This window comes from Panulirus ornatus, chromosome 53 (genome assembly GCF_036320965.1).
Source record: "Panulirus ornatus isolate Po-2019 chromosome 53, ASM3632096v1, whole genome shotgun sequence".
NCBI classification, from domain to species: domain Eukaryota; kingdom Metazoa; phylum Arthropoda; class Malacostraca; order Decapoda; family Palinuridae; genus Panulirus; species Panulirus ornatus.
In genome coordinates this window covers 19,048,061-19,067,390 of record NC_092276.1, presented here as the reverse complement: position 1 = coordinate 19,067,390, position 19,330 = coordinate 19,048,061, and the positions used below count along the sequence as shown (strand labels likewise).

The following is a 19,330-nucleotide window of genomic DNA, read 5'->3' as shown; positions in this document are numbered from 1 at the left end:
TTTGCTTTCCGAGATAATGTTCTCACCTTCCACACATTTTTCAGTGCTCCCAGAACTTTCGCCCCCTCCCCCACCCTGTGACTCACTTCCGCCTCCATGGTTCCATCTGCTGCCAAATCCACTCCCAGATATCTAAAACACTTCACTTCCTCCAGTTTTTCTCCATTCAGACTTACTTCCCAGTTGACTTGTCCCTCAACCCTACTGTACCTAATAACCTTGCTCTTATTCACATTTACTGCCATCTTTTTTCCTTCACACACTTAACCAAACTCAGTCACCAGCTTCTGCAGTTTCTCACCCAAATCAGCCACCAGCGCTGTATCATCAGCGAACAACAACTGACTCACTTCCCAAGCTCTCTCATCCACAACTGACTGCATACTTGCCCCTCTCTCCAAGACTCTTGCGTTCACCTCCCTAATAACCCCATCCATGAACAAATTAAACAACCATGGAGACATCACGCACCCCTGCCCACAACCAGCATTCACTGAGAACCAATCTCTTTATTCTCTTCCTACTCGTACACATGCCTTACATCCTCAATAAAAACTTTTCATTGCTTCTAACAACTTGCCTCCCACACCATATATTCTTTATACCTTCCACAGAGCATCTCTATCATATGCCTTCTCCAGATCCACAAATGCTACATACAAATCCATTTCCTTTTTTAAGTATTTCTCATGTACAGTCTTCAAAGCAAACACCTGATCCACACATCCTCTACCACTTCTGAAACCACACTGCTCTTCCCTAATCTGATGCTCTGTACATGCCTTCACCCTCTTAATCAATACCCTCCCATATAATTTCCCAGGAATACTCAACAAACTTATACCTCTGTAATTTGAGCACTCACCTTTATCCCCTTTGCTTTTATACAGTGGCACTATGCATGCATTCCACCAATCGTCAGGCACCTCACCATGAGTCATACATACATTAAATAAATGAATAAATAAAGATATAGATAGAATTCCTGTGGTGTATTAGATTTTTATCAAGACAACACTGATGTGATTCTGATTACTTAAATATCCTCTTGTACTGCTGCTAATGTTGTTATGTTGACAACTCTTCTCATATATATCAGTAACTTTCTAGCAAGCAAAATGCTCTTCCCAAGTAACATAAGTTGTCATAGATTGGGATTTTATAAAGATAAGGTTTTATAAAATCCAGATGTGTAGTAATAAAAAGAGTGTGGTTGAGAGAGCAGAAGAGGGTGTTTTGAAATGGTTTGGTCGCATGGAGAGAATGAGTGAGGAAAGATTGATGAAGAGGATATAGGTGTCAGAGGTGGAGGGAACAAGGAGAAGTGGGAGACCAAATTGGAGGTGGAAGGATGGAGTGAATAAAATTTTGAGTGATCGGGGCCTGAACATGCAGGAGGTTGAAAGGCGTGAAAGGAATAGAGTGAATTGGAACGATGTGGTATACCAGGGTTGACGTGCTGTCAGTGGATTGAACCAGGGCATGTGAAGCCTCTGGAGTAAACCATGGAAAGTTTTGTTGGGCCTGGATGTGCAAAGGGAGCTGTGGTTTCGGTGCATTATACATGACAGCTAGAGACTTAGTGAACGAATTTGGCCTTTGTTGTCTTTTCTTAGCGCTACCTCGCATGCATGTAGGGTGAGGGGGGTTGTCATTTCATGTGTGGCGGGGTGGCGACGGGAATGAATGAAGGCAGCAAGTGAGAATTATGTACATGTGTATATATGTGTATGTCTGCATATGTATATATATGTATACGTTGAAATGTATAGGTATGTATATGTGTGTGTGTGGACGTGTATTTATATACATATGTATGTGGGTGGGTTGGGCCATTCTTTTGTCTATTTCCTTGCGCTACCTCGCCAACACAGGAGACAGCGACAAAGTATGATAAATAATTTTTTTTTTCTCCCTTTTTCTACTGGTGTGAATTCATTAGGTAAATTTGAATACTGACAAAAATTATGACTGTCAGAACTACCATTTTTCCTTTTTCTACTGGTGTGAATTCTTTAGGTAAGTTTGAATACTGGCAAAAATTATGACTGCATCAGACAGTGACAAAGCAAAATAAAGATTATAAATAAATAATGTTCAACTTCCATGACTATGATCATTCAGATTCCACTGCCGGGCTTATCAAGACTACATTCCTACCAAATTTAACAGAGTATAGAGATGCCTCGTACATGTTATTTTAATAAAGTGCATAAAACTGTTAAGGACTTCAGTAATATTCAACCTTCAGTATTACTACCCATATAAAACTGATGGTATATTCAGATGGTTTGACTAAAGATTTAATCTGCCCGGAATTGTAATTGGTATTGAATCTTTCTTATTGATGAACCTTCATACTTTGCCCAAATCAAGATGCTTTAGTTTTGGAATGAGTTTATTACAGATGATTGATTGTAGATAAATGAATGTAAACTAATCCAGTGGGTTGGCTGTAGCCTTCATTACATGTACAGTACATAAGTCTTATGCTTCATTGTCAAGAAATTGATGTTGATGCTCCTACGGACATAAGGGAAGGACAGGGATTGTAACTCTATGAATTTTCTCTACGGTGGTAAGCTTTATTTCAGCTTTGGTAGTTAGAGGTCAGAGATGTAAATCTTAACTTTGTTAAAGGATTAGTAATTTGTAAAATGTTTTAACTAACTTCAAGACATGAGATAGTAATTCACTCAGGGGTCATGTAGTAGGATTAATATCTATGTTTTTAGATCCTAAATACATAGTATTTCACTAATGTTTTGTATGATGAGTACAAAAGCACTGTGTAAGGGTTTACTAGATTTTACAAAAGTATTTTAGAAAAATGGTAAAAATTCCTCATTTAAGATTTTTTTCATACTTGATCACCATTTTCCATGTTAGTGAGGTAGCACCAGGCCATATCTATTTACATCCGTTCTCTAGTTGCCCTACATCCATGTACTTCACACATCCTGTTTCAGTCCATTGACAGCATGTCTACCTCAGTCCAGTTCACTCTATCCCATGCACACTTATCACCCTCCTCCATGTTCAGGCCCTGATTGCTTAAAATCAATTTTACACCATTCTACCATCTCCAGTTTGGTCTCCCCATTCACCTTGTTCCCTCCACTTCTGACACATGTATCCTCTTTGTCAGCCTTTCTCACCCCATTTAGGGAGTTCCAGGAAGGAACAGGCATCAAATGAATAGGTACATGGATAGATAGTCAACCTTTCTTCACTCATTCTCCATGTGTCCAAATCATTTTAGCAAACTTTCAGCTCTAAACTTCACTCTATCTATTATTACACATCACTCTTACCCTTTCATTACTTACTTGATCAAACTACATACCACAATATATCCTCAGACATTTCTTTTCCAACCCATCTACCCTCATCCACACAGCCTTATCAATAGCCTATGCCTTGCATGCATATAATGTTGGCACTACAGTACCTTCAAACATACCCATTTTTCCACTCCCAGACAACATTCTCTCTTTCCACATACTCTTCAGTGCTCCCAGAACCTTCACTCCCTCACCCTGCCATAATGACTCACTTCTATAGTACCATTAGCTGCCATACCCACTCCCAAGTATTTATTTCATTTACATTCATTTATTATACTTTGTCGCTGTCTCCCACGTTAGCAAGGTAGTGCAAGGAAACAGACGAAAGAATGGCCCAACCCACCCACATACACATGAATATACATACACGTCCACACAAGCACATATACATACCTATTCATTTCAGTGTATACATATATATACATGCACAGACATATACATATATACACATGTACATGATTCATACCTGATGCCTTTATTCATTCCCGTCGCCACCCCGCCACACATGAAATGACAACCCCCTCCCACCACATGCGCGTGAGGTAGCGCAAGGAAAAGACAACAAAGGCCACATTCGGTCACACTCACTCTCTAGCTGTTATGTATAATGCACCGAAACCACAGCTTTCTTTCCACATCCAGGCCCCACAAAACTTTCCATGGTTTACCCCACTCCCAAGTATCTATAACATTTAATTTCCTCCAAGTTTTCTCAATTCAAACTTGCATCCCAACTAACCTGTCTCTTGACCCTGCTCACCCTAATATTATTGATTTTATTCATGTTACTCTCAACTTTCTCCTCTCTTGCATTCTTCCAAATGGGAGAGACAGGTATAGTACCTTCAGAACAGAAAAGAGAAGGAAAGGTAGAGTGACAGAAGTTGTTGGCAGTGGCCTTGCCTAAAGACCAGAAAGACCTATTTGTAGATGAAGAGGCGAGATTGTTGTACTTCTTTTAAATGAAGGAACACTTTGCCTCAAGGTTCATATGCTTGCAGTGATTAAGGGCAGTTATAAATGCTGAATGGGAGATGGAAGAAGGAGAGTGTTTCCAAGCCTGATACTTCTGATCCCATGCCTGTATGGCCTCAGAACAGGGATGGTTGAATGATGAGTTGGAAGATGTGTAGTTTTGGAGGAAGAGGGTATAAGTGCTTCCATTCCCACAACAGTAACCTCTGCTGTGCATTTGGCAGACAGAAACATCACTACATAAGAGACTGACATACTCAAGGAAGGTCAGAAAAGAATTTTTATAAGTTTATCCTATCAGCTTTGTTGAGGTGCCAGTATTTGCACCTAAGAGGGACTGCTGGAGGGGTAGGCACAATTGAAATAGATGAATATATGAGAGTGAGGTCAAGTGAACCAAATGGGGTGATATTTTGAAACTACAGCACAAAGGATTAGAGGTGAGGAAGAGACCCAGAATATCAGGAGAGTGGTCACATCAGTCAGGAATATGGGTGGGATGGGTGATGATTTGCCTTAGGTTATTGAGAAAGAAGACTGTGAGGGCTTCAATCCACCATCATCTGTATGGGAAGAGTACAACTATTCCCTATGGTGTATTTTGAAATCTTTTGAGTAGAGGATCTTGGCTTGTGGGTGAGAGGATGTCATGGCCTCATGGCAGGAGTTTAGATAGTTGAAAGAAGTTATAAAATTTGTAGAATTAGGAGAATCTTAGGCGTTACAAAAGACAACTGTGGTAGTTGAAACAGACCTTGAGCTACATGACATCAAAGCTTGGGGATTCATAGTCCTTGAGGCATGACATGCTTTGGTTTATGATCCATCCAGGTATGAAACAGCAAATTTTACTCCATCAAGGGTCCCCTTATACTCCATGAAGATGTAATATTGCTGTATTTTATAAATATGTCATAAGAGAGGATTTTGTTTTTGTGTTCCTTGAGGCCAAATGATATGCTATCTACCCTTACCTTGGCCAATACATGCCTAAAACTATGTAATATCGCTCATACCTTAGAGTGTTCAATATCTTTATTGTCATATTTGTTCTGAATTTTCAGTTCATTAGTCCCCACTTGGGAAGACCCTTCTTTCTGTAACTATGTTATTTTATGAGTTGAACCTGATACATATTTTCATTTGGTTTGTGTGTTTGTATGTTATAAAGTAATACTTTAGGATATGGGCAAGGTATTAAGCTACCACACATTGGCCTTGTGAGCCATTTTAAGGTCACTATCTAGAAGCCTTATAGAATACATTATGTTTACTGCATTCAGTCAAAATAATGAAGGTACCCCAGGATCAAAGACAGGGTTCAAGGGTACAAGAGCCTAGCCTTAAAAGTAAGAAAAAAAAAAAAAACATCTTTTAAGGTTTGGAGTTATTACAGCACACCAGTTATGGAGACTTTTGCCATGGCCTCCCCCTTTGAGGGAGTTCCCAAAGGGAGGAGACATTGTAGATTTAGATAGATAAATGGGAACTTGTTAACTAAAGCACAGATTTCAGTGTTTCATCTGTCAGCCTTGAAGGCCATTTCTTGCAACTGTTATGGTCTGTATACAAATTGATTTGCAACTTTTGGTTGGCTATGATTCATGATAAAGATACAGTTTCACTTTTTAATGTCTTGCCACAAAAAGTGTCCCCACATAGTGGCTTCTACCCCTGGTTCCTAGACTTTTATGAGAAGCGTCATCCAGTGGACCCTCGGATGAACTGGAAAGCACCTGTGCTTTAAAAGGAGAGTGGTTTTCCTCTTCTTTTTTCCAGAGAGAGAGAGAGAATAGTTACCCCCTAGGGGATTTGATTCCAGTTAAAGAGATGATGGCTAGGTAGCTGTAGGGATTGACAAGTTTTCACTCACTGATTTGCAAATTGTCTGTGTTCCTTATATTGGCAAGATGGGAAACTCAGACTTGGATGGACCTGTGTATGATTTATGAGGTGACTATCTTTTCTAAATGGAAAAGTTGTTTCACCTATTTTTGTTATTAAATATTTCATATCTTTCTACAGCAAACAAAAGTATAACATCCCCAAGTATTCGTAAGGCTGGCACAGGCGGGTCAGTGGCCAACAATAGTGTGACAGGAGTTTTATTTCAGCAACAGCACATCCTTATCTCTGCTGGAGCATCAGATGGGTAAGTAGACAGTTTCAGGATATTAGAATACTAGTGCAAAGAATGAAGGAATTTATATTAAAGTTGTTAGTTGCTGAGGTGAATCATCAGTAATGTATTCAATAACTGGATAGTAGACCAGTGCTGTATTTGACAAAACTTACAAAGTCTTAACACAAAATCTTTATGACATGCAGAATGTTGAAGAAGAATAGGTATTGCTCCAAAAATTATTTCACTTTGGGAATAAAACTAGATTGATTTAGTTGTTATAGAGCTAGAGTTTGTGTCTCTTTTACACAACGAATTCTTGGAATTTGCTTTTCTATTGTTTCTCATTAGGAGTCATGCTTTCACCTTCCTTTTAGGAATGAAACTGTAAACCACTCATGAAACTTTATACAGATCTTTTCCTGCATCTAAAGAACTGAATGAAAGAAGCCCCATAACTCCAGAGTGGATTTTGCTTGTCATACATTTATATAAAGGTTTAACTGTTACTTAACCTACCTTGTAACTTGAAGAAAATTCAACTTTTGTCAATGAAATTGTGTAGTTATTTTGCAGCATTTAAAGAATCAAGTAACATTATTTTTTTTTTTTTCAAAATGCCTTTCATGTCTTAGCAAGGCAGCAAGCATCAGGAACAAATGAACAGTGATGTCACAAGCAACTTGAGATGTTAGGTATAATGCACCAAAACCAGAGTCTGCCATCCACAACCAAACCCCCAGAAACCACTCTATGGGTTATCTTGGCCACTTCATCTGCCTGGTTCAGCCATTGACAACACCTTTATTCTCTCTCTCTCTCTCTCTCTCTCTCTCTCTCTCTCTCTCTCTCTCTCTCTCTCTCTCTCTCTCTCTCTCTCTCATATGGACAAAAGTTTATATCAAGGCTGGGCCTTGATTTTAATTTAGGGTGATGAAAGGGAGAAAAGTAGACAAAGGAAAATATTTTCAAATTCAGGAGGAAAATCCTGTCCGTTAAAATGTGCCAAGTCATAGTTACTGGGAAAGACATGAAAGGGTAGAGAATTCAAAGGCTTCGAGTCGTAGGGAAAGAAACAGTTATGATGAAGAGACTATGGTGTCAGTTCATGAACCAAGTTAGTGTTTAAATTGAGAATGTAGGAAATGCCTGTAACTGTGTGGAAGTCTTGTTTCTTTTTAAAAATAGGCACAGAATTATGATGTGTGTGATTCATAGGGGATAGGGGAGAAAGAATACTTCCCACGTATTCCCTGCGTGTTGTAGAAGGCAACTAAAAGGGGAGGGAGCGGGGGGGCTGGAAATCCTCCCCTCTCGCTTTTTTTTAATTTTCCAGAAGAAGGAACAGAGAAGGGGACCAGGTGAGGATATTCCCTCAAAGGCCCAGTCCTCTGTTCTTAACACTACCTCGCTAACAGGAAATGGTGAATAATATGAAAGAAAGATTCATGTACATACCTAAGCCTCCCCATTATATTGGTAATAGAGGGATGATAATAGGTTGATAGATATAGAAAAGAATTGTAAAACTATATAAGACAACTTTAAGTGGTAGTAGCTGTGAGCTACTTTCACAGATCAGAGCCTGGTCTGAACACTGGTAATGAATTATCGTTAGGAAGTTGCTTATCATGGAAATGCTTAGAGGTGATTGTTGGACATTCAAGACTTCGTTGTGCTAGGTCATTTGGCTGATTTTTTCTATTTTATGTACTTTTGTTATCCCTGAGAATAGGGAAGAAAGATTTCTGCTCATGTATCCATTCCTTGTCTTAGAGGAAGATGAAAAGAGACTGGAAATTCTCCCCTCCAGTATTATCACTATAAATGTGGAAGCAGGAACAAAGTGAGATGTTTCCTTCCAGACTTGATTCTTAGTGATACCTTGCCAAGGCTGGAAAAGGCAGGATGGCATAAAAGAATATTTTTATTCTTTTTAAATGATAAAACTAGATAGTTTAGAAATTTAGAAAAAGGTGACTTTTACAATGTGCTTTCATTCTTTTACAGACTTATTAAATTATGGGACCTTCGCAAGACTCATGGGGGTGGAAAAAGGGATCCCCAGTGCCAAAGCCTTCTGGAACACAGTGGCCGCTCTTCACATAGAGGTTTTACATCATTGTCAATTTCACCATCTCGCGATGTTCTCTATATTTCTTGCATGGATAATGTGATCTATGCCTACCACCTTGCAAATCCCACTCCTCATCCAGGTATGTATTATTTGAAATTTTGTAATGATGTCATGCCTTCATTTATTGCATTTTTAATTGTATTTGCTTATCTTGAATTGTTGGAATTATTTCATTCCATGACTTATTGTATTTTTTACTTATTTTCATGCATAGGGTGGGGGAGGGGGCGAAAGTTCTGGGAGCATTGAAGAATGTGTAGAAGTTGAGATTTTTTTTTTTTTTTTTTTTTTTTTTTTTTTTTTTGCCGCTGTCTCCCGCATTTGCGAGGTAGCGCAAGGAAACAGACAAAAGAAATGGCCCAACCTACCCCCATACACATGTATATACATACGTCCACACACGCAAAATATACATACCTACACAGCTTTCCATGGTTTACCCCAGACGCTTCACATGCCCCGATTCAATCCACTGACAGCACGTCAACCCCGGTATACCACATCGCTCCAATTCACTCTATTCCTTGCCCTCCTTTCACCCTCCTGCATGTTCAGGCCCCGATCACACAAAATCTTTTTCACTCCATCTTTCCACCTCCAATTTGGTCTCCCTCTTCTCCTCGTTCCCTCCACCTCCGACACATATATCCTCTTGGTCAATCTTTCCTCACTCATTCTCTCCATGTGCCCAAACCATTTCAAAACACCCTCTTCTGCTCTCTCAACCACGCTCTTTTTATTTCCACACATCTCTCTTACCCTTACGTTACTTACTCGATCAAACCACCTCACACCACACATTGTCCTCAAACATCTCATTTCCAGCACATCCATCCTCCTGCGCACAACTCTATCCATAGCCCACGTCTCGCAACCATACAACATTGTTGGAACCACTATTCCTTCAATATTATCTCGAAAAGCAAAAATGGGTATGTTTGAAGGAATAGTGGTCCTAACAATGTTATGTGGTTGCGAGGCATGGGCTATAGATAGAGTTGTGCGGAGGAGGGTGGATGTGCTGGAAATGAGATGTTTGAGGACAATATGTGGTGTGAGGTGGTTTGATAGAGTGAGTAAAAATAGGGTAAGAGAGATGTGTGGTAATAAAAGGAGTGTGGTTGAGAGAGCAGAAGAGGGTGTTTTGAAATGGTTTGGTCACATGGAGAGAATGAGTGAGGAAAGATTGACAAAGAGGATATATGTGTCAGAAGTGGAGGGAACAAGGAGAAGTGGGAGACCAAATTGGAGGTGGAAGGATGGAGTGAAAAAGATTTTGAGTGATCGGGGCCTGAAAAGTAATGAAGATGAGAGAGAGAGAGGAGAGAGAGAGAGAGAGAGAGAGAGAAGGCAAATTGATGGAAGGTAATGATGTAACAAAATCTGATTTTACAGAAGGTTGTGTGAAGTCGGAGCATGGGGTTCACGCCACCTTTTGGTTAAAGATAAGGATAATGTGGAGTTTTGGAATGCAAAACCTGATCAAGAGGTTGTGCATTATGAATGTGGCCAAAGAAAAATGGCAGTATGGAAAAGGCAGCCCCCATACCTCTCCCATAGTAATACTTCCACAAATGTGTATGGGAAACCTATCTTCTCCATAACATTCCATAAATAATTTTACTTTTGTCCTTAGTTGCAGAATACACCGGGCATGTGAATTTGACCTATTTTGTGAAGTCATGTGTCAGTCCCTGTGGCTCATATATCCTAAGCGGTTCCAGTGACAACTATGCATATATATGGTTGACTGATCATCCAGGGAAACCAGTAGCAAGACTTACAGGGCACTTTGCAGAGGTTACATCTGTAGGATGGTGCCCTATTGATGATGAAAAGGTATGTTCACTAAAAGTTGCCAATGTTTTCACTGTTAAGGTTTCATATTTGACTTATTACATATGCAGATGTGTGTGACAATATGAGTGGAATTATTGAAAAATATATACAAGTATGTTCCTTGGGATTGGTCAAGAATACTATCCATGCACCTCCAGCATGTTGCAGAAGGTGACTGAGAGGACCTGGAAATCCCCCTTCCCTCCCCTCCTGTATTATTACTTTCCAAAAGAAGGTAATGAGAAAGGAGCTAAGTGAGGATTTTTCCTATAAGGTTCACATGTTTGTTTCTGCCACTATATCACAAAGGCAGGAAAGATCGAATAAGTACACCTAGTTCCTGCATTACATTGGAGAAGCATGTCAAAGAAACATCTTAGCAGAATCACTGGAATTTGAATCCCATTTTACTAAAGAATTCAGTGAAATATTGGGATAATGTTCCTAGGGGAGATATCTTAACCGAAATCAAACAAAAAAATATAAATGAAATGCTGGGAAACATGCAGTACTATGTATGTACTTCATCTATGTACAAAATAAGAAATACAGCTCAGCATTTTTTAATGTAAAAATACATTACTTTAAGTACAGGCATGTGTTGATTCTGATCTTTAATCCAGTTTTTTTTGTAATAGCATGGGTAACTGAATACTGTAATCAAGGCCATCTCATTAATGCTAAAGAATGGATGTGAGCAAATGAGGCCTTCCTTTGTCTGATCTTGGAACTAATATAGGAAACAGCAAACACATATTTAGGGAAACAGAGAGAAGTATGCGGCATGTGGAAGGTGGGTGATGGGGAGGAGAAAGAGCATTGACTGTTGAGATGACTAAGTTAAGTTGCTAGTGAAAGAGAGGTGTATGGGTGGTGCTTACATAAAAGGAATGCATGTGATCACAAGATGAACAAAAGAAGCTACATAAGGTCAAAGGGAAAGAAAAGGGGCTGAAAAAGAGGGCAAATGGGAGTATCAGCAAACTTTAGGGAGAATAGATGTCTTGGAAGGAGGTTAAATTAAATTGGGCAAGTGAGGAAGTGATAACAGGCAGTGATGGGGTAAAGCGGAGATGAAGTGTGTACTGTGAGGGATTCTTGAATGTGTTTGATGATAGGTTGGCAGATGTATTGTTTGGGTAGAGGAGTTTGAGAAATACCGTTAAAGGTTGTTGAATTAGTAGTTGGATACAAGGTAGTGAGATAGAGGAATAAAAAGGGCAATGCATAGTAGACATGAGATTAGAAAAACTGTGAAGAAAAAGGCATATGGTAGACTGTTTGATGGGAATGTACCAGTGAAAGTTCAGCAAAGGAAAAGGGAAGAACACAAAATTTATAAATGGAATGTTAAGAAGCTGATAGAGGAAAGCAAAGAAAGACTAGAAGATTTTGGAAGGAGAAAAGTTTTGGGATAATAAGAAACTATACTGGAAGGAGATGAAAAAGGTGGATGTAAGAGTGGAATTGTCAGTAAGAGAAATAAGAAAGTTGAGTTGCTAAATCAAAAGGAGGAGGTGAAAGGAAGATGAAAGGAGTATTTTAAAGAACTGATGAATGTGGGAGAAGGGGAGGCAGCATGTGTTACATGCATGAGTATGGAGGATGGAGGGAAGAAGATACAAGTGCGAGGGCCTATTACAAAAAAATATAAGAAGGGCAGTAATGAGCCTGAAGGTAGGAAAGGCTCATGGAGTGAATGTTTTTATGGTTGAAATGCTGAAGTATGGAGGAGAAAGTGTGATAGAGTGGATCCATCTGATATGTAATCAGCATGGAAACAGATGCTTGTGCCTGAGGTTTGGGTGAAAGCTATTATCATTCCTTTATTCAAAGGCAAGGGTGCTAAGAATGTATGTAGCAATCATAGGGGAATAGGTCTGTTAAGTATACCAGGAAAAGTATATGCAAGAATATTAATTGATAGAATGATGGAAGTGACTGAATGCAAAATAAGTGAAGAGCAAGGGGATTTTAAGAAAGGTGGATGTGTAGATCAGATTTTTGTAGGAAAGATGACTGTGGAAAAGTATTTAGCAAAAGGAAAGTTGTATACAGCTTTAATGGAAAAGTGTATGCAAGAATATTAATTGATAGAGTGATGGAAGTGACTGAATGCAAAATAAGTGAAGAACATGGGGTTTTTAAGAAAGATGGAGGATGTGTGGATCAGATTTTTGTAGGAAAGATTCCCATGGAAAAGTGTTTAGCAAAAGGAAAGAAGTATACAGCTTTATGGATCTGGAGAAAGCATATGACAGAGTCAAGTGTAATGCTTTATGGGGTGTGTTAAGGATATATGGTATAGGACAACTGGATGGTGTGAAAGCCTTCTGTAGAGGAGCAAATGCATATGTAAGAGTGGATGGAGAGTTGAACGAAAGTTTTGGGATACATGTAGGTGTGAGGCAGGGCTGTGTGATGTTACCATGGCTTTTTAATATGGGTAGAGTGATAAAAGAGGTGAAAGCAAAACTAGGGAAAAGGGGTGCAGAGATGGAGTGTGGCTCAGAGATATGGTGGCTAGTGGCAAGCCTGTTTGCCAATGATACTGAGGTGTTTGCTGAGAGTGTAAAGGAGTTGCAGAAGGTTGTGTGTTCTATGATGTGCGATAGTGTAGGCAATTGAAGGTAAATGCAAGTAAAAATAAGTTATGGTGTTTGAAAGAAAACGGAGTGAATGTACAGATTTTGTAAAACCATATAGAGTGAAAGAAGAAGTGTACTAAATTGTGCTTTGGATATGGGGAGAAAGACTGGAAGAAATGAGAAAATTTAAGTATTTAAGAGCTGTTTTGGGTGAGTGTGGACACATGGAAGGAGAGATATAGGAGGGAGCACTGCAAGGTAGAAGAGTCATTGGGTCACTTGATGGAATAATGAAGGCTAAGATGTGAGTATGGAAGTGAAGAAGGATTAAGGGACAGCATAGTCCTCCTAACCCTGACCTATGCAGCCAAAAAAAGGACATAAAATGAATCACAGAGTTCAAGAACCCAAGCCGTAGAAATGAGCTATTTGAGAAGAGTATGTGGTGTGACTAGATAGAACGAAGAAAGAAATGAAATGGTGTATGAGAGATGTGGTGTGGCAGAGAATGCAAAGGAAATGAATTATGGAGTGGTAGAATGAGTGAAACTTAATACTTTGAGGTGGTTTAGGCATGTGGAAAGAATGCAAGACAGGGAGTTTACAAGGAGAGTGTATGACAGTACAATTAAAGGTTAGTGTGAGTGGAAGACCACCTGTGACATGGTTAAATAGGGTGGAGGAATATGGAGGGAGATAAATAGTGGAAGAATGCTTGGAATGGTGCATGCAAGGGAGGCATGTAAGGACAGGATACGTGGAGACTTTTTCTGTTACCACCCCTTGATGGGAGTTCCTGGAGGGAATGGGCATCAGAGATATAGATAGATAGGGTATAGGAGGTCTTCAACATGAAAGAGTCATGGCAAGTGGTTTGACAAATAAGCTGCTGAAGTGGGCAGTACTTTAGTTGAATTTCTTAATAGAGGGCATGACTGTATTGTTGATTTGATGATTAGGATTTTCATTGTATGTGTGAATCATGATGAAATGCCTGAAGATTGGCAGAGTGCAAGTGTAGGAACATTGTAGAAAGATAAGGAGGACAGAAGTAAGTGTTTGAATTAGAGATATTGATTTGTTAAGCTTACCAGGTAAGCCATATGGACAATTGGTGATTGAGAGAGTGGTTGAAAACTCAGAACATCAGATTGGGGAGGAATAGTGTGGTTTCATGAGTGGTATAGGGTATGTAGAGCAGGTGTTTGCTTTGAAGAATATGTGAGAAATACTTAAAGAAACAAATATTTATGAGTAGCATTTATAGATTTGGAGAAAGCTTATGATAGGGTTGATAGAGATGATTTCTGAAAGGTGCTACAAATATATGATTTGGGAGGAGTCATTAGAAGCTGTAAAGAGTCTGGTAGGTAGAAATTGGTAGGCAGCCAATGACTAGGGTGGTATATTACCAGTACTACCAACCTGGGTATCAGGAGGATTTGTGACAGCTGTGCAGTGAGCCAGCACTTCAGTGGTTGTCAAGTTGCACTCCTCTGACCCAGGTAGCTGTCTTTTCATTGTTTCACCCACATGTTGACTACTGGTATTTTGTCCACAAACATACAGTCTCTCCTCGTCGCACATACAACTTGACTAGATTTTCCTGTGGTGAGCATTATATGCTAGCCTTGCCTATTGGCAAATGGTAGAAGCAATAGATAGAAATAGTAGGTAGGAACTTTATGTAGAATTAGTGGGTAGGAACATCAGGCAGGAGCATTAGGTAGAAATAGTCTGTAGGAAGATTAGGTAGGAATCTCTGCACCAGACTTGCCCTTTGCATGTGGCCTTTCAAGGGTGAGGCACTAAAGGCTAAGAAGCAGCCCTAGAGTTCACTGGTCATAGGGAATCTGTTGCCATGGCCACCCCGTTGAAGGAGTTCCAGAAGGGAACAGGCGTAAGAGATATAGAGTTTTTATCTAGACAGTAAGGCATGTGTATGAGTAGGTAGAGAGGAGGGTGAGTGGCAGATATCATTATGAATGTTCAGTTTGTTTATGGATGGGGTTGTGAGGGAGGTGAATGCAAGGGTCTTGAGGGAGGAGCAGGTATGCAATGTGCTGGGGATGTGGGAGGTTTGTGAGGCGAGTCAGTTGTTGCTTGCCTACAATATGACACAGGACAAAGATTCAAGTGAGATGCTGCAGAAGCTTGTTTCTGAGTTTGGGAGAAAGTGTGAAAGGAGAAAGTTTACAAAAATTGTGAATAAAAATAAGGTTACAATGTTTAGCATTGAAAAGAGAGAGTGAGATTATTCGGAGTGTGAGTTTGAATGGAGATAACTTGGAGGAAATGGAGTGTTTCAAATACCTGGGAGTGGATTTGGCAGTGAATGGAATCATGGGAGGTGAAGTCAGCCATATAGTGTGGGTGAAAGGGCAAAGGTCTTGGGTGCATTGAGTACTTCTGAAAAATGGTTCACTGTCTTCAAGGGCAAAGATGAGTATGTTTGATGGTGCTGTATGGATGTGAGGCATGGACCTTAGACAAAAATATAAAGGATAGAATGAATGTATTGGATATGAAATGTTTGTCAACAATATTTCATGTAAGAAGGGTTGATCGAATAAGAAATGACAGGGTAAGAGAGAGGCGGTGGTAAGAGTAGTATGTATGAGAAAGCTGAAGAGGGTGTGCTAAAATTATTTGAACATAAGGAGAGGATGAGTGAGATATATATGTCAGAGCATATACAGAAGTGGAGGGAACAAGGAAAAGTGGAAAACTTGGAGGAGGTGGAGGAATAGTGAAATATACTTTGAAGGCTAGAGGCTTGAACTTGCAGAAGGGTACAAGACATGCAAAGAATATTTATAAAAGGATGTCATTCATTGATAGGTGAGTTACTTTGACAGAGGACTCTATGAAAGCATGTTGATAAGAAATGCATTATGTATCAGTTGAAAAATAGATTGAGAACCCTATTTAGAGTGGTTGGAAACTTCTCAGAGAACGAGTTAAATTTAACAATAATCTCATTTTACCATTTATTTGTATTTTATTGGTATTTTTTTCTAGCTGGTAACTTGTGCTGATGATATGAAACTTCGCATCTTTCGGCGAAAAAATGCAAATATGGATGATTTTGATGAAAAGGCAAATATTTGTGGAATGTCAGAGCCATATATTGGAGAACATGATGGAGATAGCACAATTACTAACAGGAGTGAGGTTGAGACTAAAGAGAGAAGAGTGTGCGATTCCCAAGAACCACTTCCTCCATTGCCAGTCACTCCAAGCACTTTAAGAAACAGAGGATCTCTTATTGCCACACCTTCAAATACCAGAGAAAGAGAAGGGCAGTGTAGTTCACATGCCTCTCAGACTCTTCCCCAGACACCGCAACAACAGACCCCTAGGCACAAGCATGGTGTTCGAGGCAGAGTAACACCTTGTACGCCCAAAACAAGTGAAAGGAACACACTACTTCACTGGCTTGCAAGTGCCAAAACTCCCGGAACTCAAAGATCTCCAAGTACTCCAGGATCAACTGTTGTAAGTGATAGCAAAAAGGCTAGTCTCAAACGCAAACTTACAGACCTAATTGACGAAGACCAGGAAAATGTCAGAAATGAAGCAAAGCCAAAGTCCCCTATTTCACCCCAGAAAAATATTTTATGTACATCAGCAGCTACAAACATTCCAGAAATTTCTCATCCAAGTGCAGCAAAGATGCTGAAATATGGAGATGAAGCAGGACCTAGCAATCCAAGAAAATGCCAAAATATAGGAGAGGAGAGTATAACAGATATGAATGATAGTGTGAAACCCATTGAGATAAAAGACAAAGAAGCAATTGGGTCTGGCTTTAGGAAGCCTGTTACAAATGTATCCTCCAAATGCTTTGAAAAGAATGCATATTCACCTAACAATGAAAACAAGGATGACATCATCTTACAGGCACTTGAAACCCACGTCAGTGTGCAGAATGCTTCCTCACCAGCACAATTTCGATTTGGGCACCTCACTTCTCCAACAGCAAATTTACCAAATTATGTTGTTGATGGGCTTTCTCCACACAGTCGACCAGAGAACAAAGTGGAGAAAAAACGGCCTCTTGATTGGCTTACATCTTTTAGTCATCAAAGGAAATTGAAATTCACAAGAGTACCAGAAAAAAATATAAAAAATTTGTCTCAATTTGGTGCATCAGGCACACATAAACACAGAGAGAGAAAGGTTCTCCATATTAAACATAAGAAAAAGAAGTGCCATGCACCACAGTAAAACTATAACAATGAATATTTTATGCCAAAGGTTGAAGGAGTCAATGTAGTTGTAGTTTTGATTCACTGTCTCATTTCTGAGCATAATTTGAGCCAGTATTTTGCAATAATTTGCATTGTAACTTTTAAACTCTACCACTTCACTATCTTATTTAATTATATTGTTAGCAATAACTTCAAAATACTGTCTTTATACTTTTTTATAATGTTGCATTGATATTATAACTGAATTCATGAGCTGCAGTTTTTCAGGCAGAATGGTAACTAGATTAAACATGTTTCCTTTGAGAAATTCTTTGTTGATGTATGTCTGCATTGCTTTTCTGAGTCTTTTCTATTTAATGATGCAGTGTTTTTCAACATTCTCTGTATGTCAAACAGTAACATGATACCAACTTTGTGATATTTTGTCAATGTCATTAAAGCATCTGTTTTGTATAACTGTGTAATGGTGGCACTATATTTTTAAAGAATATTAATCTAAATGTAATTTTTATATCCCTTTAATCTTCTTTGGTGGCTAACTTAGTATCTCTGGAATCAGAATGTTTTCTGATACTACTTAGCATATTACCTTACCAGGAAGCACTCTTATCTGGTCCCTGCTACCAATCATTGTTCAGTCATGTAAAATTAAATTTTTATGTCTTTTCACTCATCTATATACCATCATTGATACATTAGAAGACTTGTCAATTCAGTTTGATGAATCCATATAGTGTACCAAGTGATGCTATGTTGTGTCTACCACTGTGGAAGTTTACTTTTATCATTAAGGCACTGTATGGGCAGAGGGTGTGTATAACACAATAGTAGATGAACTATGATTATGACATTAAACTATAGTAACATTTACACTGAAGAAGGCTCAGTGATTTGTAAACCATGATTATAGTCTTTAGACGTACTCTTTTACCAGAAGACAGCACAGTGACATATTCAGTAATAACAGGAGAAGCAGCTCAACTTTTTAAATCTTTATGAGTGCAAAAGACTATTTACTAATGAATATTTTCCTGGGGATAGGGGAGAAAGAATACTTCCCATGTATTCCCTGCGTGTCGTAAAAGGCGACTAAAAGGGAAGGGAGCGGGGGGCTGGAAATCCTCCCCTCATTTTTGATTTTCCAAAGGAAGGAACAGAGATGGGGGCCAAGTGGGGATTTCCCTCAAAGGCTCAGTCCTCTGTTCCTAAAGCTACCTCGCTACCTGCGGGAAATGGCGAATAGTATGAAAAAAAAAAAAAAAAAATTCCAAGACTATTTAGACAAAATTTAATGGTATTTTTTTTTTTCATACTTGATCACTGCTTCCTGCATTAGCAAGGTAGCACCAGGAAACACGAAGAAAGGCACATCTGCTCACAGACACACACAGACACACACGTATGCATATACATACATATGGAGAGAATAAGAGGAAAGATTGACAAAAAGGATATGTGTGTTAGAGGTGGAGACAAGGAGAAGCGGGAGACCAAACTGGAAGTTCAAGGATAGAGTGAAAAAGATTTTGAGCCATCGGGGCTTGAATATATAGGAAGGTGAGAGGTGTGCAAGGAATAGAGTGAATTAGAACAATGTGGTATACCAGAGCCGACGTGCTGTCATTGGATTGAACCAGGGCAAGTGAAATGTTTGGGGTAAACCATGGAAAGGTCTGTAGGGCCTGGATGTGGATAGGGAGCTAAGGTTTCGGTGCATTACACGTGACAGCTAGACTGAGTGTGAACGAATGTGGCCTTTTTTGTTGGTTTTCTTGGTGCTACCTTGCTGAAGTAGTGGGCAGCGGTGCTGTCTCCTGTGGGGTGGGGTAGTGCCAGGAATGGATGAAGGCAAGCAAGTATGAATATGTACATGAGTATATATGCATATGTCTGTGTATGTATATGTATGTTCATGTGTGGCAGGATGATGACAGGAATAGATGAAGGCAGCAAGTATAAATATGTACATGTGTATAAATGTGTGTCTGTGTATGTATATGTATGTATACGTTGAAATGTACATGTGCGTGTGTGGGCATTTATGTACATACATGTGTATGTGGGTGGGTTGGGCCATTTCTCATTTGTTTCCTTGCATTACCTCGCTA

At 39.4% G+C, this 19,330-nt stretch overlaps 1 protein-coding gene across 3 annotated transcripts in view; it reads left to right on the top strand.

Annotated features, from left to right (window-relative positions):
• l(2)dtl (WD40 domain-containing protein denticleless) overlaps window positions 1-17,722 on the top strand; it is a 37,490-nt gene extending 19,768 nt beyond the window's left edge. For 2 of the 3 annotated variants that reach the window (XM_071692670.1, XM_071692671.1), the window contains exons 4-7: window positions 6,348-6,474; window positions 8,455-8,660; window positions 10,218-10,420; window positions 16,030-17,379. In XM_071692670.1, the coding sequence (XP_071548771.1) occupies window positions 6,348-6,474; window positions 8,455-8,660; window positions 10,218-10,420; window positions 16,030-17,238 (1,745 nt within the window). In that variant the 3' untranslated portion in view covers window positions 17,239-17,379. Of the gene's footprint in view, window positions 1-6,347; window positions 6,475-8,454; window positions 8,661-10,217; window positions 10,421-16,029 lie in introns of all 3 variants that reach the window. The other variant, XM_071692669.1, reaches the window with a different exon arrangement.
• Window positions 17,723-19,330: the final 1,608 nt, after the last annotated feature.